General features: G+C 44.9%; 1 protein-coding gene across 1 annotated transcript in view; it reads left to right on the top strand.

Moving 5' to 3' along the window:
• SLC44A5 (solute carrier family 44 member 5) overlaps window positions 1–21,754 on the top strand; it is a 244,435-nt gene that overhangs the window by 201,168 nt on the left and 21,513 nt on the right. The window contains exons 13-17 of the mRNA XM_051996842.1: window positions 221–320; window positions 16,517–16,609; window positions 17,617–17,704; window positions 18,562–18,824; window positions 20,250–20,344. Of these exons, the coding sequence (XP_051852802.1) occupies window positions 221–320; window positions 16,517–16,609; window positions 17,617–17,704; window positions 18,562–18,824; window positions 20,250–20,344 (639 nt within the window). The remainder of the gene's footprint in view (window positions 1–220; window positions 321–16,516; window positions 16,610–17,616; window positions 17,705–18,561; window positions 18,825–20,249; window positions 20,345–21,754) is intronic.

Genomic DNA, 21,754 nt, shown 5'->3' on the forward strand with positions numbered 1-21,754 from the left:
AATGTGATTATTTTTCTGTCTGAAGTGAAGTGAAGAATGGTCCCTGAGATTTCTGCAGATCCCAGTTTGCTGGCTGCAGGTCAAGGTTCGAGACTGGCGCCTTTGAAAATAACATGTTGAGACGTGGTTTAGGTTGTGCAGAGAGGGGACGTGTTTGCTTGAGCTGAGACTCCGTGGCAAGGACAGCCCCCGAATTCCGGCTCTGTGTGTTCTTTTCCAGTGATCCTACTTTGCATCCTGGAAGTGATCGTTCTCCTGGCACTTTTGTTCCTGAGAAAGAGAATCCAAATCGCCGTTGCACTGCTGAAGGAAGCGAGCAAGTAAGTGACTGCTCATGGGGTGCCAAATGAGGACCACTATCCTTGGGCGAGATGGTAATTTAGCTGAATAATCAGCCATGGTCCAAGGGGCGCTCTGGGTAGCGGGGCTTGGCTGAGACCTGAGATAACGGTCCTGGTCAGGAACCAGCCTCAGTCAGGGAGCCTCACATCCAAGTCCTTCTTCAAAGATGGGCTGACTAAGCCCGGCAAGTCACTGATGGCTTGCTGCCTCCACCTAGCATACCAAGTGGCCGCCAGCACTGATAACGGAAATGGTCGGGACATTCATGAACTCACAGATGCTTCAGAGAAAAGTGAGTGAGTCAAGCTAAGCTGCAGGGGAAGGGACCGCAGAAGTCGTCCAGCCCAACCCCAAACCAGAATGTCTTATTACTTGTGGGACACCAGTCAAGTCATGCCATCGATCTGTGTCTCCATTTCCTCCTCTGTAAAAATGTCAGATTAGAGAGCTCGAGATTCCCTCCAACTCTTTAACTTTTGTACTACTTTGAAGATAAATCTACAAAACCTCTAAGAAATCCATTCAGTCTTTTCTTAAAAAATCTCTGAGAATGGGGAAGAGCCTTTATCAGAATTCCATTTTCAGATAGCTTGCTATGCCCCCCTGCCCTGCTGTTAAAATGCCTTCTTTACTCCTCGTACTTCATTTAGGGACCAAAGAAAACAGCATCGATTTTTCTTTTACATGACAGACTTTCAAATACTTTGGGTTAGCAATCAGCTCCCCCACGCATTTCTTCTCCAGGCTGACTAATCCCCAAACAGTTCTCTTATGAGTCCTTTCACTGTCCTGATTTACCTTTTGTGGACATACTCCAATTTACATTTAAAAAGATAATGTTCTGGACACTGTCTGAGCGGTCAAATATGATGAGACGGTGTCCTACCTTTTCCTGGAAATTATACGTGGATTAATGTAGTTCAATATCACATTGACCTTTTTGACTATATCACACTGTTGACTTATATTGCATTTATAATTCCTTAACTGCTACCTTGCTATAACTCCTTTGTTCTTTATTTTCCAATTAAAGAAAATAAGTTAATGCTAGATGTGGGATATAAACACACATGTATATGTATATATCTACGTGCATTATTTTAGTATAAATAATAACGTAATATGAATGAATATAGTGCATACGAATGTATTTATACATCACTATTGGATCTGATCTTGTTGGTTTCAATTTAATCCGCTGAAATCTTTTTGGAGTCTAGTGTGGCAGCTATCCCTCTCAGATTCATGTGATTCACATATCTAACAAAAGGTCTGTGAATGTAGATGTCAAATCAACTGTTTTCTAAATCAACTGCTTGAGAAAAAAAGTTCACAGGAGTAGCACCAGTGTCAGCAAGCAAAGTGCAAAATGTGTCTCTGGCCATAGTGCTGATATAGATGTTATGGTACCTAGAGTCTTCAGGAAACAAATCAGCCATTGGGGCAGCTGGCATAGAGGACTGCAGGCGCGTGGACAGGTTTTGTTTCTTTGGGTTTGTTTGCTTGTATATTTTTGAGAACAAATCTTCTTATCTCACTGAGACAAGAAATGTAAGGTCCTTTTATAAGCCTGATTCACTGGAAAAAACCCCAAAAAACAAGGGAGCTTAGATGTTTCTGTTTCAGATCTTGACCAGTTCACTTCTCAGACAGACTGGTCCCTCTTCCATCCCTCCATTCAGGGTTCATCATAATAATGCGAAAATGAGTGAGAGCACCCAGGTAGCATAGCCCACTACACTCTGAACTCCTGAGCTCGAGAGGTCTTCTAGCCTCAGCCTCTCTGGTAGGTTTTACACAACAAAACCATAGGTTTGGTACCTTGCATTTCAAAGGTCAAACCATCTGAGTGCAATCAAAAATAACAGGCCCAGCAAAGCCGAGAATAATCCAGAATGAAAAAGGACATTTGACAAACTGACTTTCAGATATTTGGGACAAAAAGACCAGAATGTAATAGAAAATTTGATACAGAATTTCAGTATTGAAAATTCAATAAAAGATTTAGAAATATGAAGAAAACACTAAATACTGATTATGAGACTCATCAGGGTCAAACTGTTTATATAGGAAAATGTTCCTCATATTCTTAAAGCTCATCACTATGCAGAGGACTTTGAAAGAAAGGTTGGAGTTGAGTGGTGTTTGATGGGGTGACTCTGAAAACAAAGTTTATAGCCGGGATAAGAGGCATGCCTTCTGGTTAGAACAACAGATGGGTTGTCATATACTCCGGTAGTGAGGCAGTCAGAGGCCAGAGTCAGTGCCGTGCGAGAAACTGCTTTGGACTCACCGCTTTAACTTCGGGCCACTGATGATCATGCAAGTCAGTCATGCCGTCCATATGTCTATTCTCTCCCGGTGCATTACCATACAGCTTCCCCTTCTTAGTTTATTCATATCAAGCTCCACTCACTAGGACTCTCTCCTGGGAATTTTTTGGCCTTAGTTTATATGAATGTCTTGTCTAGTTCAGAAATGCAGGGAAGTCATGAGAGGGAGAAGAGGAAGGACATCCCAGGAGTGGGGGATGGCCAGTAGAAGTGGCTCAGTGTTGGGGACAGAGCCTTATGAGAAGAACAGCAAGACAGGCAGTGGTACTGGGATCCCAGAATATGAACTCTGGAGAGATCCCCAGGAGGGATCTAAGTAAGAAAGCTTTAAATGAAAACAGAGGTTTTGATACATGACCCTGTCGGTCCTCCTTGGCTTGGAGCTCTGAAATAAATCGGAGCTAAGTGCAGGATAAGTGAGCCATTTGTAGCTTGATAGTCTGGAATGAAATTTGATGAAGAATCCAGTCAGGTTTGGGACTCCTGCCTGAGATGCCGCATATGAAGCCCTACTGTGTACATCCATCAGTCAGGAAATATTTATCAAATGCCTACTCTGGCCAGGCCTTCTACAAAGCACTGCAGATCAAAAAAAGGCCAAAAGATACTTCCTGTCCTCAAGGAGTTCACAATTTAATAAGGGAGTCCATACAGAGGATAAATAAAAGATATTAATCAGAGGGAAACACTAGAATTAAGAGAGGTTATGGAAAGATTCCTGTAGAAAGTGTGGTTTTAATTGGAACTCAAATGAAGTCAGAGAGATTAGTGTCAGAACAGAAAGGGGAGAGCATCTTAGGCACTGGGAGGCAGCCAGAAAATGCCCTGAGATAGAGTGTCTTGCTCACCAAACATCCAGAAGACCAGTTTCCCTCAATGAGATTGTTTGTGCTAAGAAGTAAGGTATAAGAAGACTGGGAATATAGAAAGGGAGACTGGAAATATAGAAGAGGGAAGACTGGAAATACAGAAAGGGAAGACTGGAAATACAGAAGAGGGAAGATTGTAAATACAGAAAGGCAAGACTGGAAATACAGAAAGGGAAGACTGGAAATATAGAAGAAGGGCTAAGTTATGATGATCTTGGAGCGCCAACCAGAGAATTTTGGTAGCTGAATGGAGGATACAGTGGAGTTGGGAAGAGATTTGAGGCAGGAGAGTATTACAGTAGTCCAGGTATGAGGTGATGAAGACCTTTACTGGGCAGTAGCAGTATCAGAGGAAAGAAGGGGCATCTTTGAGATGTCACAGAGATGCTATTGGCTATATGGGTGTGTGAGAGAGATAGTGATGAATCCAGGAGCACTCTTAGATTGTGAATCTGAGGGATTGGAAGAAGAATGTTGCTTTTTATAACAACTGAGAATGTAGGAGAGGGAAAGTTTGAAGGTGATCTAGCAAGGGAGTGGTCCAATGGATAGGAGGGCAAGAAGCAGAGAGTGGTATCCTTCAAACTAGAGAGAAGAAAAAATTTTTTCTTTCTTTATGCTGTATAAATTAAATTTTAATTTTTATTTAGGGATGCCCAGAATAAGAGCCTAAAGGTTGTAGGTGAGATGGGCCCAAAGGTCCTCCGTGGAGAGAGCCAGTTGACAGACTTAGAATCTCCATGGTCTACCCATATTTCCATCACTATCTGAAATTCCAGCATTAGTCTATATTTCCTCTGTGCTAAATTCTTTGGTTACTTTCTTCTCCTTCAATAATATTTTATTTTCCCAAATACCTGTAAAGATAGTTTTCAACATTCATTTTTGTAAGACTTCGTGTTCCCAATTTTTCTACCATCCTCCTTTACTTCCTCCTCTTCCCTCAACAGCAAGCATTTTGACATAGGTTATACATGTACAATCATTTTAAATGTATTTCCATATTTGTCATATTGGGCAAGAAAAATCAGATCAAAAAGGGAAAAACACAAGAAATGAAAAAAAAACAAATTAAAAAAGGTGAAAATATTATTTCAATCCTGATTTCTTCTCCATAATTCTCTCTCTGGATGTGAATGGAATTTTCCATTCCAAGTCTACTAGAATTGTCTTGAATCACCTGCATTGCTGAGAAGAGCCACGTCCATCACAGTTGATCATCACATAATCTTATTACTGTGTACAATGTTCTCTTGATTCTGTTCACTGCACTCAGAATCAGTTCCTGTAAGTCTCTCCAGGCTTTTCTGAAATCAGCGTGCTCATCATTTCTTACAGAACAATAATATTTCATTATATTCATACACCATCACTTATTCGGACATTCTCCAACTGATGGGCATCCACTCAGTGTCCAATTCCTTGCCACTAGAGAAAGAGATATTACAAACATTTTTACACAGGTGGCTCCCTTTTCCTCTTTGATGATCTCTTTGAGATACAAACCCAGTAAAGGGATACTGCTGAATCAAAGAGTATATATACATGGTTTTAAAGCCCTTTGGATATAGTTCAAAATTACTCTGCAGAATAGTTGGATCATTCACAATTCTATTGCATTAGTGTAATGACATAATATGTTGACCCAATTCTAAGTTGACAATCCACTTTCAAATTTCATTTGGAATGGAGAAAAATTAAACAATAAATTGATATGACATATGAGTTCAGGAATCATTCTGTAACTCTTCAGGAGTTGGGGTCAATTTTATTTTTATTTATGTAAAATATATTTTCATAGTTGCCATATCAAATAAGAAAGCACCCCCCACACTGGCTCTCCAGTTTTATTCCTTTTCATGTGCTCTATGTCCCAAATGACCGTATGAAATGTTCATCTCTCATTTCTGTCTCTTTGCATGAGTTGCTTCCATTTCTGAAATGCCCTGTCTCCCCACATTTGCCTCTTAGAATCCCTTTATCACCTGCTAATGCTTCTACCCAAAATTAGCCCACATTCACATATGCACACGCATTTTGTTCAAGTATAAGTTCCTAAAACTCAGGAGACTTGAGTCTTTTTGTCCCTAGCATCTTGCATATGGCTTAAGACATAGGAGATCCTTCAAAAGTGCTTGGTGATTGATCAATTAAGGTCACTAGTGACACTTGTAGAGTGTAATGCCATCTTTGGCCCCTTTTAAAGATTCTGTCATCACATCTTGGAACTCTGCCCAAAGAACTCTTAAACTGAGCATCCCCTTTGATCCAGCAGTGTCTCTACTTTATCCCAAAAAGATCTTAAAGGAGGGAAAGGGACCCCCATGTGCACAAATGTTTGTAGTGGCAAGGAACTGGAAACTGAGTGGATGCCCATCAGTTGGAAAATGACAATAAGTTATGGTATAAGAATGTAATGAAGTATTATTGTTCTATAAGAAATGATCAACAGGAGGATTTCAGAGATGATGGAGAGACTTACAGGAACTGACGCTGAGTGAAATGAGCAGAACCAGGAGATCATTGTACATGGCAACAAGACTATATGTTGATCAATTCTGATGGACTTAGTTCTTTCCAACAATGAGGTGATTCAGGCCATTTCCAATAGGCCTGCCATGGAGAGAGCCATGTCCATCCAGAAACAACCATAGAAACTGGAGATGCATCAAAGCTTAGTATTTCACCTTTTTTTGTTGTTTGCTTGCTTTTTTCTTTCTCATTTTTTCCTTTTTGATCCGATTTTTCTTATACAGCATGATATTTATGGAAATACATCTAGAAGAATTGTGCATGTTTAACATATTGAATTGATTGCAGTCTAGGGAAAAGATGGGGAGAAGGGAGGGAGAAAAATTTGGAACACAAAATTTTGCAAGAATGAATGTTAAAACTATCTTTACATGTGTCTTGAAAATAGAAAGCTATGATTAAAAAAAGATTCGTCATCTTTGGCCTATTTCCAGTCTTCCAACATCTCCATCGTTTTCTACAAGCTCCATGAAACAAAAGGCTCTGGGAACTCAGCTGCAAATGCATTCCACATTCTAAAGAATAGTTCAATTAAGCCAAGATAAGTGAACTCATGCTTCTTCTTGCCATGTCCCCACTATTCCCTTGTCTTTCATTCCTCTTAACCATGTTTGTGCTGCTCTTTCCAGATCCATGATTCTTTTCCTTGACCAAGAAGTTGAAGACAAAATAAGTAATTCTGCTTTCTCTCTGTCATCTGCTGAATATTATTCTGCCATCCATTTCAAGTATTCTTTCTTATTCTTCCCCCAAATAACTTTTAAAGCAATCTTTCCTTAACAACCTTGTGCCCTCCAAACTCAAGTTATTCTGAATTTAGGGTTAGAAGCCTGTGCCATTCTTTGGTCCCCTTCTTCAGGGACTAGCCCCTATTTTCACTTTTTATACATGTCCTATTTGATTCGGAATCATTGAGCTCCTTGTAAAACCAATCTACTTTTTCATCCTGACCATTCCTAACAATCTCCATGATTTCATTTTTGACCCCTCCCTATCCTTCTTGAGCCACGTATCTTTCTTTGGCAATGGGCTGATGCTTATTTTACTTCTCTCCATTGAAACATGCTTTCTGACAAGGTTGGATGCATGGCCGACCATTCCATCCACTTAACAAGACATTGTGGGCTCCAGTTCTCAAAGAGAGCCATGACATCAGGAAGAGGACGCCATGACAAGCAAGTGCATGGACTGAAGTGAGTGAGGACCGTGCAGCATCTCCCTTCTCCAGATCAGGATGCTGGAGAGACAAAGCCACAGACTCTTGGAACGCAAGGAACTCCCCTTATCTGTGCCTCCTTGGCTATCAGAATGCCAATTCTAACTTGGGCGCCTTCTTCCCTGGTTCCTTAACCAAAACTTTCCAGGCTGAGGGCTTACTTTGTTGGAGCACTGAGAATTGGAAGAGGAGGTTCCTTCATTACGTTGTCAGCATCCTTTCTCCTGCTCCATGTAATCTCCTTGCTTCCTTTGTCTTTTAAGAAATATAATGTCAGCAGCCTAAGGAAAGAATTTGTCGGAATAGAGGAGAATGAGCTCAGATGAGCTGAAGTTCATCTTCATTCTATCTTGCTTTCATGCTGGTGACTTTCAGCAATTATTCATCTGTTTTCTCTGTCTTTCTCTCCCCTCTTTTATGTCATACTGCTGATTCAGATATAGCTGCACCTTTTCCACTTGCTGTGTTTTAGTCATGAGTTCTAATAAGCCAGTGATTTCTATCAGGTTATTTCACTGTTTTGAAAACTTCATTGACTTTGGGTTTTGGAGACAACCTGGCTCTGGCTTTGAACTGGACCAGACTGGGTCCAAGGACTTTCTGGTGCTTCTGGCCCATAGAACTTTGGGAAGGTCACTTCATTCTTCAGGGCTGCGGTTTCCTGGTCTGGGAAAAGAGCGAGGTAGATTAAGAGGCCTCTGGGTCCCTTCCAGTTCCAGATCGAGGGGCCCATTAGCTTTGTGGCCAATACTCTGCATACGCTTCCATGCCTGAATGGTACCTCATGATCTCATCATATCCTCGCCTTCAGTAATTGACTTCACAGCCCATCTATATCCTGGGTGTGTCACCACTATCAAATGCAGCAACAGAATCCCTAATTCAGCAAATTGGGAACTTCAAGTAAGGCAGTACATGCAAAGCATTTCTTCTTAAAGCTGTATGTCTACATATGTATTTGCATTAATTATGAATATTTTATCATTCTCACCATGCTGGGTGTTTGTGTCATGTTTTCCCTGGAGTATTCCGTGGGATGATCTCCCCAATCTGATGGAGAACTTCTCTTTGTTTTAGCAGCCGGAGGAGCCCAGCACAGCCCTTGATCTGTCACTCTCACAGTACGGACCACCCACCTTTATTTCCGATTAGAGATTTCCTGGCTGTGATGTGCTGCATCGCTCACTGTGTGCTGAGCCTGCTTTGTCACATGGCATCCACCCTCCATCCCTCATTGATTGCTCTCTGGGTCAGCCACAGTTCTGAGGCTTTAGAGGTTGCTGTGATCCGTAGAACATTCTCAGGGAATACTCTGTACATGAGCACGGATACTTGCTCTGGGACTGACTCCCTCTGGGATGATCACCTGGTCTCCCGGGGAGTCCCAGCAGGAAGAGTGTGGGGTTTACACTTGGTCTCCCATTCTGGTTTTTGCCACTTGCTGTATGAATTTGGCCACATACTTAAGCTCTGGGGGTCTCAGATTTTCATCTGTAGAGTGGAGGGGGTGATAATTGTTAGGGTCTTTTTACAATGGGTCAGTTTAGTGCAAACAGGGAAGTAACTTCTGTGGACAGAGACTGCCTCATGGGTGGGACCCTGGTCATACTGAGATAGCTTCGTAACAGGAAATGGCTCCCTTTCTGCTTAGCTGTGCAAGTGACCTTACAGGCCCTTCTTAAGCCCACTGATGGCAGCAAGTCGCTCTCTTTATCCTGGGGGAGCTGAGCCGAGTGGATGGATAGCCAAGAGAGGTCAGGAGCTTGATAGTGACCATGTGGGTCTCTCGCAGACCAGGTGTTCATCTGGGAGTTAACAGGTCAGGGCATGATGTGAGCAAGGATAATAAAGGCTTTAAGTTTGCACGTGGCTGTTCTGGAGCTCTATCGGTTATTAAGCTACGATTCAAGAAATCGTAGCCAGAGACCTCTGAAGGCCTCAGAAGAGGCAAGTCGGGTTAAAGTAAGTTGACACCGCAAAGGTTAGTGGCCAGAGGATTCTCTGATGCCCTGGGAATGAGGAGAGACTGGCAATGTGAAGGTTACAGAGTGATGCTAGGGCGTTCGCAAATGAAGTGACTGCCCAGGGTGAAGTAGTACTGTACTTTACAGATTAGATGAGCTCTAAGATCTGGTCCTATGACTTCGAACTCCACTTTACCCATTTCCAAGTCGACCTCATAGAATGGCCAAATTAATACGATTCCTTATGCCCAGATATATTTGTGTTACTCCTTGCCTCAAAAACCTTCATGGTTCCATAATGTCTGTTGGATAAAGTTTAAATTCCCTGGCCTGACATTCAAGGCTTTTCACAATCTGGCATCTCTCTAACTTTACAATTCCAGTGAATACTCTTTTCCTTTATATACTCTATACTCTGGCCCACTAATTGCAGCTCCCACAATCCCATACATTTCCTCATCGCTATGCTTTTGTTTACATGCTTCTTTATACACCTGTATGCCCTTCAGCTCCTATTGTCATGGAAAATCTGCTCTATTGTCACCTTCTCTAGGAAGCCCTTCCCTAGTTTCAGCGGGTCCTCCTCACAGTCCCTCCCATCTCACCTCCCAGCACTGCTCCTAGGGATCAGTGTGCCCTTTGAGTCACAGTGCATAGGGCTTTGAAGCCTGAATTTGAGTCCTGCCTCTTACACATGCTGGCCACGTGATCCTGGGCAAAAATTTCAAGACAATGAAAGGCAAAGAAGGAGGGAACTAGACATTGGTGGAAGGAGTTTCATCACCTGGGAGTTCTTTATATATAGGCTTAATCCCTTCCCCTTTATATATTATAAATTTAATTCTACAAGTATTCCCATCACATAGTACTTTGTGTTATAGTTGCTTACAGCTGACCCAACTTCCATCTATGAACAAAGGAACATGGAGGCAATAACTGATTGTTCAGTAGAGGCCGGTTTTCAGCTAAGACATCTTGGTTGCTTTCAGATGTAAAATTGTAAGAAAACTCCTTCCATCAGTCCTTGGATCCGACTGGGTTCTTGGTCAGTATAACCTGGGTCTTTGAGTAAGGGTGTTGAAGCGGCAGGGAACGGTGGTCCACTTCCCCAACCAAATCAATAAAGTTGTCTCCCAGGTCTCACATTGAATAAAGTTTTCTTACATGACAGAAATTGGACTAGACCCATGATTGAATAGAAAGGGAACTTAACCAGGCTCCAGAACCAAGTCACCAGGTAAAATCTGTGAGGGTCACTCAATTCCCACAATCAACCCCCTGCTGTCTTAATTCTCTCCATTCCTTCCAGTGGTGAACGTCTCTTCAGAATTATTTCGTTCTTGAGTTCGGAGCTCCTCACTTCAGCAGTATCCTGCTGCCTTTAGCTCTCTCTAAAAGGGCCACTCACATTTTACTCTGAGAACTTTTCTCTCCTCCACTAGTTTCACTCTAAATCCCTCTCAGTTCTGACCCAAAGCTTGCGAAAGCCATCTCAAACCATTGCCTCCAAGGCCACATTCCTTTCACTGATACCAGCTGTCTTCCATAATTTTCTTTTTGTTTAAAAACCTTAAACTTTCAGTCAGAAGTGAAGAAAGTGGCATCTATGTCCTATAGCTTTGTTTCCATTCCAGGATTTCCTAATCTTCACAAATCTGTTCCAGATTTTTCCTGGTAGGATCGTTTGTCAGCACAGGAATCCCCAGAAGTGGGATGTGCTCCATGGATTTGTTGGAACTCTCCAGGCTCCGGAATCCCACACACCCCATCACCAGCTCTCCCTGGGAGGGAACTCACCACCTGCTCCAACTCCTCTCCCACTCCTGGAGTTAATAAGGGCTCGCGTCCTCAAGGACACTGGGAACCTCACTTACCGCTCTGTGGAAGGCACATGAATCGGCCCAGTTGGGAAGAATTTCCCAGGTATCTTGCCACCATGGTTACCGTCTCCCCTCCCAGCTTCCTTTACTTCAGATCCTATTCCTTCCACTGAACTGGAAACGTGGACGTCCTTGAGTCCTCCTTGGATCATTGTTTTCCTTCCCAGCAAAAAGGTCTTCATCTTCGCTTGCATGCTAGAGCGTCAGGAGGTATTCCTCAAGCCCTTGCATCTCCCCTTCAAGCAGCAACCCCCGCTTCTGCTGCACCCCAACCTGGGAGGGCGTTTTCCCCATGAAAAGAACATCCGGGCTAGTCACTGACAGAGTTCCTTCCTCTTCATTCCTCTTGAATGATGCGATATTGTACTTTTAATCCCTTAAGTTATCTCTGAAAACTTCCACTGGTGATGGGAAGTCTTTTAGGGAGCTTGTATCCATCAAGGTAAAAAAAATTATTAAGCACCAGCTGTTTGCCAGAGGCTGAGGAAGCAAAAAAAAAAAAAAAAAAAAAGACCAGTTCTTGCTCTGTTAAGACAATATTAAAATTATTAAAATATTAAAAACGAACTTGCAGCTGTGCTCTCTCTCTGTCTCTCTCTCTCTCTCTCTGTCTCTCTCTCTCTCTCTCTCTCTTTGTGTGTCTGTCTCTCTCTCTGTCTCTGTCTTTCTCTGTCTTTCTCTTTCTCTCTCTCTCCCCTGCATTCTCTGTCTCTCTTCTGTGTCTTTCTTTCTGTCTCTTTGCCTCTGTGTCTGTCCATCTCCCAAGTATTATCACTGAATTAACTATTTGATCTTTAATGAGAAATAAAGACACGATCCCAAAACAATTAGTCACAACAATCAACAAAGCAATTTAATGAAAACCCCACCTCCCCCAATTACCTGGCAATCCATAACCATCCCACCTCTTCTAATTTGTCCATTCCTAGTTCATCTCCTATGTTGTTAGATAGATGTTGTCTCGTGGAGTTTTTTTTAATCTCTGTTACTCTTTAGTCATCTCTGTTTTATTGCCATTTCTTCTCAGTTGAAAGCAATGATTAATTGATATAGGGAACTACAGGTATTTCTGGTGCCCCCTACCTGTACATTTTTGTTTATGACTCAAGATTCAGAAAGCTTTTTACTGTGAAATATTTTTATTTTTAAAATACTACCAAAAAACACTTGCGGTTTTTCTTAAGATTCATGCTGGGAGTTAATAATATCTGCAACTTCCAAACAACCCCCAAATGTCATACTTTAAACTTGTATATAATGCAGAAGGAGAAACATGGGAGGTAATTACTATAAATTCAAACACCCAGGCTCTGTATGGATGGAAGCAAAGTCATTAATGGCTACGAATGAATTTTCAAGCACATTTTAAGGATTCAATAATTCTACTCTTTAAAACCAGTTTTAAAAATGCTTAGTAAATAGCTTGAAAGGTGGGTCTGTTTCTCATTTCCTTATTAATTAATGGGCCCAGGGGGAGGATTCTGGGAAGATGTTAGAGTAGGGCAGAAAATTTTAAGTGCTCCAGATTTCTCCCACAAACAGAATAAAATTGTGCTTCAGGGCAAACACTGATTGAGGAAAAACAAGGAACATTGGGGCAGAAGGGGGGCCTCCTGGGACAACCTCCGAAGACCTGGAGATCTGCCCTGTGGCGGGATTTAACCAATGTGAAGTGTAGACACAGCTAGGTCCCCAGAAACCCTGGGACTAGCTGGGGTTCCAACCACAGAGAGTTTCACTTCCTGGACGGCAGTGAGGAACTGAGGGTCTGAGTCTGGGAAGACTGAGGGGAACCTCTGCTGATGAGGAACACCAGACCCAGCTGTGCCGCAAAGACTGGACCCTGGGTGAGAAGGAACCAACTCAGAAGAGTGTGATTAAAGAGAAAAGAACATATACATATAGAGGGAAATGAAAGTCTTCTAAATGTATATAGAAATAAGTGAGGGAACTAGATAACGGGGGTGCAGAAGAGGGTGTAGATTAATAGGAATGGGATAAAGAGGGAACAATATGAAAGACTTCTAAATTCAGGGAGAAACGAGAACAAGGAGATAAGGAGGGGGGAGAGGACAAGGGAGGGGTTCTTGGAGGGGTAATAGGTCAAGTAATAGGAGGGCAAAGTAGGGGGTAGAAGTAAAGCAGAGGAGTGAGGAGGATCAGGAATATGGTGAAAAGGACAGTGAGGAAAATAGGAAAGAGGAAGATAAACTAGTATTATAGCTTAGAATGTGAATTGGATGACTTCACCCATAAAATGGAAACAGGTAATAGAACAGAAATTTGAATTCAATAATATATTGCTTTTAGGAAATATTATGAGAGATACACACATAAAATAAAGCTCAGGAATAGAATTTATTATGCAAAAAAAGATCAGAGGTGGTAATCATAATCTCAAAGTTAAAACCAGAATTGATTTAACTGGAAGAGAAAAGTAGGGAAATTGCACTATATGGTAGCCATATTAATCAGTATTGTTTTAAACTATTTAACTAGATACTATGAGATTAGACTGTTGCAGAAATGTAATAAATGATAAGCTAGGGGATTTAGAAAAAAATATGGAAAGACTTGGACTTATGAAGGAAGATATCCACCTTCAGGGAAACAAAGGACAAGTGGAAATAAGCATAGTACAATTATATTAAAAGATACATATGTGAATTATTATAGATATGTATATGTGATTATATATGTTTATTGTATGGATATGTACATATTTGTAGAAGGATTCCTATTCACATAGCATCTGCATTATATATGTGTGTGTGTGTATATCTATCTATCTATCTATCTATATAAAACCCCCATGCTTAACTGTAGCCTTCTGGGTGATGGGGGGAAGGAAGGGGAAAAATAAAAAGTGCACAGCAGAGAATAAAGGAAAACCTACAAGGTGGACAGTTCTGAACACAATGTGTCCTATTTATTCTATAAGCTTTCTTGATGTAGAAATTAATTGCCTTATATTTTGAATTCTCTCTTATGTTCTGCTATGCACATGGCAATATTTTTTTCTGGGGAAGGGGGATTTGAGTCTCTTCTGAGTTAATTTGTTTCTCATCTCTTCGGAAATGGTGACCAGAAGGGCCCCCAGCTTTGGTGGCCAAACTCCTGAGTGGAATTTGTTGGGAGAATCACCAGGAAGGGCCGATGTGGGAACCGAGGGTTCCTAGGGTCAGAGGGCTCCATAATGAAGCCGAGGTGATGCAAGTGTGAGAAGGTAGAGAGTGAAAGGTAAAAAGCAGTCCAGCGCCTGGCAGAGTGAGCCACACGGGGTCAATGCTCCATAAAAGCTTGCTGAGCGATGGATGGAGCCACAGATCGGAATCTTAGATGACCTGGCTCCAGCGCAGCCCCCAGATTTGGGGATGCAAGAGAACCTTCTTCCCCTCTGCCCGTTCTCCTGTCCTGGGGGAATAAGTGCCGGGCTGGGCCATATCTGGAAGAAGGCCTTGGGCTGGAAAGGATGCTCGCTCTCGAGGAACAGAACCTGGGATCAGATTCTGCCTCTGATTCTTAAAGCTAGTGTGACTTTGGACAAGAAACCCCCTCAGACTTTTAAATTAAGGGCGTCTGAGGTCCTGGGAGGGGCGAGGCTGTCCCCAGAAGGTGATCCCAAGGGTGAATCACAGCTCAGCAAAAAGGACAGTGGGCCTGACATCAGATGTCCTGCGTTCAAATTACAGTGGGGTGAGTGACCTCATCTTTCTTTAGGTCATTTTTCCACTCGATAAAATGAGGAGGTTGGGCAAGGTGATGCTCTCTGTCCTGGTGTCTGGATATCATGTCATTAGTGAACTTTGAAGGATTTGGTAACCTGGAGGGTGAGGAACAGGAAAGGACATGTGAGGACAGCCTTAAAAGGGACCTACAAGTGGAAGAGGGGCCTGGACTGGTCATAGATTAGGGGCGGACCCAGACTCCGGACTGGTCATTGATTAGGGGCAGACAAAGGCTCCGGACTGGTCATTAATTAGGGCGGACCCAGGCTCCGGACTGGTCATTGATTAGGGGCAGACCCAGGCTCCGGACTAGTCATTGATTAGGGGCGGACCCAGGCTCCGGACTGGTCATCGATTGGGGCGAGCCCAGGCTCTGGACTGGTCATTGATTAGGGGCAGACCCAGACTCCGGACTGGTCATTGATTAGGGGCAGACAAAGGCTCCAGACTGGTCATTAATTAGGGCGGACCCAGGCTCCGGACTGGTCATTGATTAGGGGCAGACCCAGGCTCTGGACTGGTCATTAATTAGGGCGGACCCAGGCTCCGGACTGGTCATTGATTAGGGGCGGACCCAGGCTCCGGACTGGTCATTGATTAGGGGCGGACCCAGGCTCCGGACTGGTCATTGATTAGGGGCAGACCCAGGCTCCGGACTGGTCATTGATTAGGGGCGGACCCAGGCTCCGGACTGGTCATTGATTAGGGGCGGACCCAGGCTCCGGACTGGTCATTGATTAGGGGCGGACCCAGGTTCCGGACTGGTCACTGATTAGGGGCAGACAAAGGCTCCGGACTGGTCATTGATTAGGGGCGGACCCAGGCTCCGGACTGGTCACTGATTAGGGGCAGACAAAGGCTCCGGACTGGTCATTGATTAGGGGCGGACCCAGGCTCCGGACTGGTCATTGATTAGGGGCAGACCCAGGCTCCGGACTGGTCATTAATTAGGGCGGACCCAGGCTCCGGACTGGTCACTGATTAGGGGCGGACCCAGGCTCCGGACTGGTCACTGATTAGGGGCGGACCCAGGCTCCGGACTGGTCATTGATTAGGGGCGGACCCAGGCTCCGGACTGGTCATTGATTAGGGGCGGACCTAGGCTCCGGACTGGTCACTGATTAGGGGCGGACCCAGGCTCCGGACTGGTCATTGATTAGGGGCAGACCCAGGCTCCGGACTGGTCATTGATTAGGGGCGGACCCAGGCTCCGGACTGGTCATTTAGGGAAGATTCTCCAGCAGTGGGAGCCGTTACCTTGGGATGGCCAGGCTCAGCTGGGCTCAGAGATCGCCGGTGGCAGGGGGAGATGAAGGCCCCCTCGGGGGGAGGAGCCGACCTTCCCAGCTGCCAGAAGTCTAAGCAGAGGGAATCCTGGGACTGGGTGATGCATGAGGGAAGCCGGGAGCCAGCGGCCAAGGTGCCAGACTTAGAGCCTGGTAGCCACAGGGACGGAGAAGAGGGAAGGGAGCCGCTGGCCCCTCTGTCTGTGGGGAGACTCGGAGAAAAAAGCACAAGTGTCTGAGAAACAGCAAGAGCTGGGGAGGGTGACGGCTGCTTTTGGGACTGGTCAGCCCAAGGTTGGACACGAGTGCTACCGGGGGCGTGTGGGAAACGGTGAGAATTTCTGACCTTTCTCTCTTTTATTCCAGGACCATTGGACACATCCCGCACTCCCTATTTTTCCCCTTAGTCACCTTCTTTCTCGTTCTGATGTGCATTGCCTACTGTATCGTGATTGCGGTGTATCCTTCCATCAGTGACATCTCTGACCCTCCCCTTCAGAAGGGCCCGGGGCCACGGAGCCAGTGTCTCCCCACTGGGACAGCACAGAAGCGTCTCCCCACAAAGGTCTTACTTTCTATGAATGTGGGCAAGGAGCCTCGGAGAGGAGCCGAGAGGACTTGGTGCTGACACACGGCCGCCCCTCAGGCCCTGGGCAGCTCCCCAGAAGGGCGCCGGCCCTCCAGGGGGAACCTCCCTAACCCAGTGCGACCTCAAGTCCAGCCCTCCCTCCTCAAGTAGCCTGAAGATCTTTGAAGTCAGGAATTGTAGCATCGTTAGGGTTGATGTTTAGTCCTTGCCCCCTCCTCAGCATTTCCACAAGAAGGTTCCACAGAAGGGAGGGAGCTCCGAGTGGTGCCCAGGATAGCGTGATAACAACTTCACTTGAGAGCACTAAAATTTCACAGATTTAGAGATTCCGAAGGGATCTTTAGTCCCCTAAATCCAACCCTCTCATTCATAAATAGGTTATGGGGTTTGTCTGGGGTTAGGCAGCAAATAAGCAGCTCAGCCAGGATTCAAATTCAAATCCTCTTGCTTTGCGCCTCCCTTCTCCTTTTCCCTTTTTCTTCTTCCCTTCCTCTTGCTCCTTCCCTCCCTCTCTGTCTCTCTGGTTTTTGTCTCTGTCTCTGTCTCTCTCTTCTCTCTGTTTCTGTCTCTGTTTCTCTTTGTGTGTCTTTGTCTTTCTCTCTCTTATTTTTTCTCCTCCTCGTTTTGCAAACTTAATGTGAGGTTAGCTCGCAGGAACTAGGCTATAGCCCGCTGTGGCTCTGATGAGGGAAGGCTGAACTTCGTGGGGATGTGCTTGTTGGTGCTAAGGTCGCTCTCTCTCCCCCAGCCCTCCAAGCCAGTCAGACCTCGCAGAACTTCTTCTGATGCTTTGTCTGTGAGGGAGGGGCTGTGGGTTTTTTTTTGGGGGGGGTTAAATGATAAATGTCACCTCTTCTCCTTAACAAGGTCCTCTCAGTTTCTTGGCTACCACAGGGGAGGCCATATATAAAGTCCGGTCTACTGACGCGAATTGCAAATATATAAATGAAAACTGTGACCCTGAGGTAATCAGTCAACAAGCACCCGTTAGGGGCCTGGGGGGTCCCCGAGCACTGCCCATGTGGTAGAAAATTGAGGTGCCTCGGGGAATGTGTCTCATTTTCTTTTCTCCCCATACAATTCTCCCGGACAAAGTTCCGCAGCTCTCGCACTCAGTCCTCGGGGAAATCCGGCTGCTCTGGACTCATGACCAGAGCAACCAGGTAGCAAACCATTAGAGAGGAAAGTGGGCATAACGATGGCCTGGCCTGGGGTTGAGAGCAAAGCCATAACTAAGGCGAGGCAGGCGTGACTTTTCCCAGCGTCCCCCTTGAAAGAGTGTTTTGATAGTATCAATGGCAAAGAAACAATGAAGTTTGGCCCCGGGGAGCAATAATAATCAGTTAGAATAGAAGGCACCAGATAGCGGCTCTTCCCCCGGCCCCAGCAGGTGCTGCTCTCCCAGAGGAGCCTCCCGCCAGTGGCCATCTTGTGCCCATCCACAGCCCAATCCGCCCCCTTCCCCAGCCGCACCCCAATGGCTCGGGGTATTTGTCCCAGACAAAAAATGCCTTGCCCCGTTCTTATTTGAGGAAGCTTTATCATCTCCTGTTCCCAGGAACTCGCGGGAATGATAAAATAAATAAATACAAAGTCAATCAGGGTGATGGGGAAGGAGGGACAGGGCCGGGGAAATACCCCTTGATAAACGATCGAACTGAACAACGGGGAGCATGCCCCAGCATCTTTGGGTATCACTCAAAATGGACACCAGTGGTGAAAGGTCCTGGAAGGAGGAGCGGTACGGGGAATGGGGGTGACGGAGAGCTTGGGATGTGACGGATGCATGCACTGAATGGTGACTCTCCTTCTCTGTCTGCAGACGTTCCAATCTACCAACATAAGCAACGAATGTCCGGGAGTCCATTGTACCTTTGCTTTCTATGGTGGAAAAGCTTTTTTTTACCAGTACGTCTTAATTTTCCATATCTTCAATGGCTTTGTCTTCCTCTGGCTGGCGAACTTCTCCATCGCCCTGGGTCAGTGCACCCTGGCAGGTGCCTTTGCCTCCTATTACTGGGCCTTCCAGAAACCCGATGACATCCCCCCACACCCAATCTGCGCTGCGTTTGGACGCGCCCTCCGGTAAGAGTGATGATGGCGCAGACTCCTGGGGGCTCACTTGGCTGGTGCTAAAGAACATGGGCTCAGAGGGCCCTAGACTCAGAGCTTGAAGGAAACAAAGAGGCCATTTTGGTAATAACCTTGTCATGTTATGGATGAGAGAACTTGAGGATGAGTGAATCACTTCCCCGGGTAAGTGCCGGGAGACGTGCAGGCCCAAGGATTCCCGGTCACAGTCCCACTGGCCAGAGCCATGGATTTGCCGTGTCCTGATGGACAGCAGCTTTGCTTCGGCCGCAGGGAGTGTCCCCAGGCCCGGTCACTGACCTTCTAAAAACCCTTCATCCCAAGGGAGGGACTCGGAGACCCCAGGATTGCTCAGGGCCAGAATGGCGCAGCCTCCCTGTCTCACTCGTGGTGGATTGCTGCCATCTTCATTCACGAAGTAAAGGGGCTCTAGAGCCCACTTAGTCCCCTTCCTGCATGTTACAGGTGAGGAAACTGAGGAGCAGGGTCTGAAGGAGCTGCTCAAGGTCACACAGAACAAGCATCAGACACAGGGGAAACGAGGTCTTTAACTCCTCCGGCAGCTGCCCTTTGCGCTGCCCCTTCACCCCTAGCTCAGGTCTAGATGCAGGAGAGAGCTCTCCGTTAGGGGGTGTTGAATGACTGGGCTCTGCAGAAAGTGCGGGCTCCTCCCGTACACAGGAGGCGGCTAGAGGCCGGAGCCGGGCAATGGGCTCGCGCCCTCCTCGGGGCTGACCCGGGCGTGTGGCCGGTGGCCGTCCAGCCTGGACGACAAAAACCTCCTCCCTCTCGCGGGGCCGCCAGAGTATGTTCCTCCGGGTGTGGGGCAAAAGCGGTTGGCTTTGTGTTTATTAATGGTTATCAAGCCCAGCCCAGAAAGTTCTGCCACAGCTGGGCCCCAACTAGCCCTGTGGGCACAAATTCCCGGACAGTTTTACTCTGGGTCAGTCGGTCCTGTGCTTTATACACTGGAGAAGGGAACGGCAGGTTGCTGGAGGATCCTTGCCCAGAAAAGCCCATGGAGAGCGTGGTTCACGGGTCGTGAAGAGTCAGCCATGATGGAACAATCGCCTCCTCTGTGGGAACATCTCATTGTTGGGCTAGTCCAGGTACGGAAACGACCTGTGCTGAGGTGGATTGCAGCCCCTCAGTCCTAGGGGGCCAGACCAAGCCCACCTAGGCAGTGTCAGGGGCAAGATCTGAGCTGGCGCTTTCTCCCTTAAGCTCAGCTCCCTGGGCCCTCTGCCAGGCCCCTCTGCGGACAGACTGACCCCCAGTAAGATTGTCCTTCCAACCCTGAAGCAGAAAGAACTGAATGAGGTCGTTTGGCAAACGAGTAGGAAAACCGCCTCTGAATCCTTGTTTTGTCTTATTAGTGAAAGTGCCTCAACTTCCTTATTTGGTTTTATCTTTTACTAGATATCACACAGGCTCCCTGGCATTCGGGTCTCTAATTCTTTCAGTTGTCCAGTTTCTAAGACTTATACTGGAATACTTGGACCGCAGACTTAAAGGTAAGATTCCAGAAGTCATACTGAACAATGCTACCCTTCATTAGCCATCCTCCTCCTCCTCCTCCTCTTCCTCCTCCTCCTCCTCCTCTTTCTCCTCCTCCTCCTCTTCTATTTCTTCATCATCATCTCATTATCATCATTACTATTACTGTTATTCAATTTTAATTTAAAAACATTAAGCACAGAGTATTACAACAGGTTAGGTTAGACACTGGGGAAAACAAACAGTCGTCCAGTTCTCATTGCATTCTATTAAAGAAGCCCCAGCATAGATGGATCAATTAATTGTTTACTAGATGATAAGCGTACAAATCAGACAATAAAGTAATCCCTACTCTGAAGGAGCTTCTGTTCCACTTGGGAAAACAAATATATGCACAGATGCTGAATTGATACAACGGGAATAAATAGAAAGTAATTCAAAAAGGAAAGTGTGAGCCATTGGAGAGAGGGGATTTGGAAAGAACTTACATATAAGGAGTTTGCTTGAACTGTCTCTTTTTATTTTTAAATTTGTTTTGATATTTTCTATTATATCACCAGTGGATCTCATGGATCCCATCCTCTCTTCCTTTCCAGTCCATGTTTCCAATAGTATTTTTAGATAGAAAAAGGTCAGCACAGCTGATCAACCCATTAAAAAGTCCCCAGATGTTCAATATGTAACCCCTGTTAACTTCCCATCTCCACAAGAGTCTGAGTTGAGGATCTCCTCTCATCCCTTTTCATTCAAATCCTGCTTAATCTTTATCATTTTGTAATATTCACTTTTTTATTTTTTATTTTTTTAGCTTTTTGTTCTTTCCATTTACATTGTGGCTGCTACTGCATATGCTGTTTTCTCGACTCTGTTGACTGCATTCTGCCTTAGTTCATACACTTCTTTCCATGCTTTCCTATATTCATCACACACGACATTTTTTACAGCACTTGCTCAATTTGTTTAGAAATTGCCTAATTGATGGACATCTACTTTGTTCCCAATTTGTAGCTTACACAAAAAGTACTGCCATAAACGTTTTGGGTGATAGACTTTTTTTTTCTTATTGATAGTTTCCTTGGAGATATGAGCCTAATAATAGAGTATCAAATTCAAAGGGTATGGACATTTTAGATACTTAATTTGCATAATTCCAAATTCCGTTTAAAAGTGGTTGTACCATTCCACCAACATCTAGGTGTACCTATTTTCCCATAAGCCCTCCAACAATGACTTGCCATTTTTTGTCATTTTTGCCAATTTTCAAACCTTGGGGTGATAAATCAAGATTGTTTTATTTGCATTTTTCTTTACATTATTAATAATTTGGAAGATTTTCCGTGTATTTGTGAACATTTGCAGTTCTTCATTGAGAACTACTTATTCATATCCTTTGGCTAGTTATTTATGGAGGAATGGCTGTTACCTTA

Source organism: Antechinus flavipes, chromosome 4, assembly GCF_016432865.1.
Source record: "Antechinus flavipes isolate AdamAnt ecotype Samford, QLD, Australia chromosome 4, AdamAnt_v2, whole genome shotgun sequence".
In the NCBI taxonomy this organism is placed as follows: domain Eukaryota; kingdom Metazoa; phylum Chordata; class Mammalia; order Dasyuromorphia; family Dasyuridae; genus Antechinus; species Antechinus flavipes.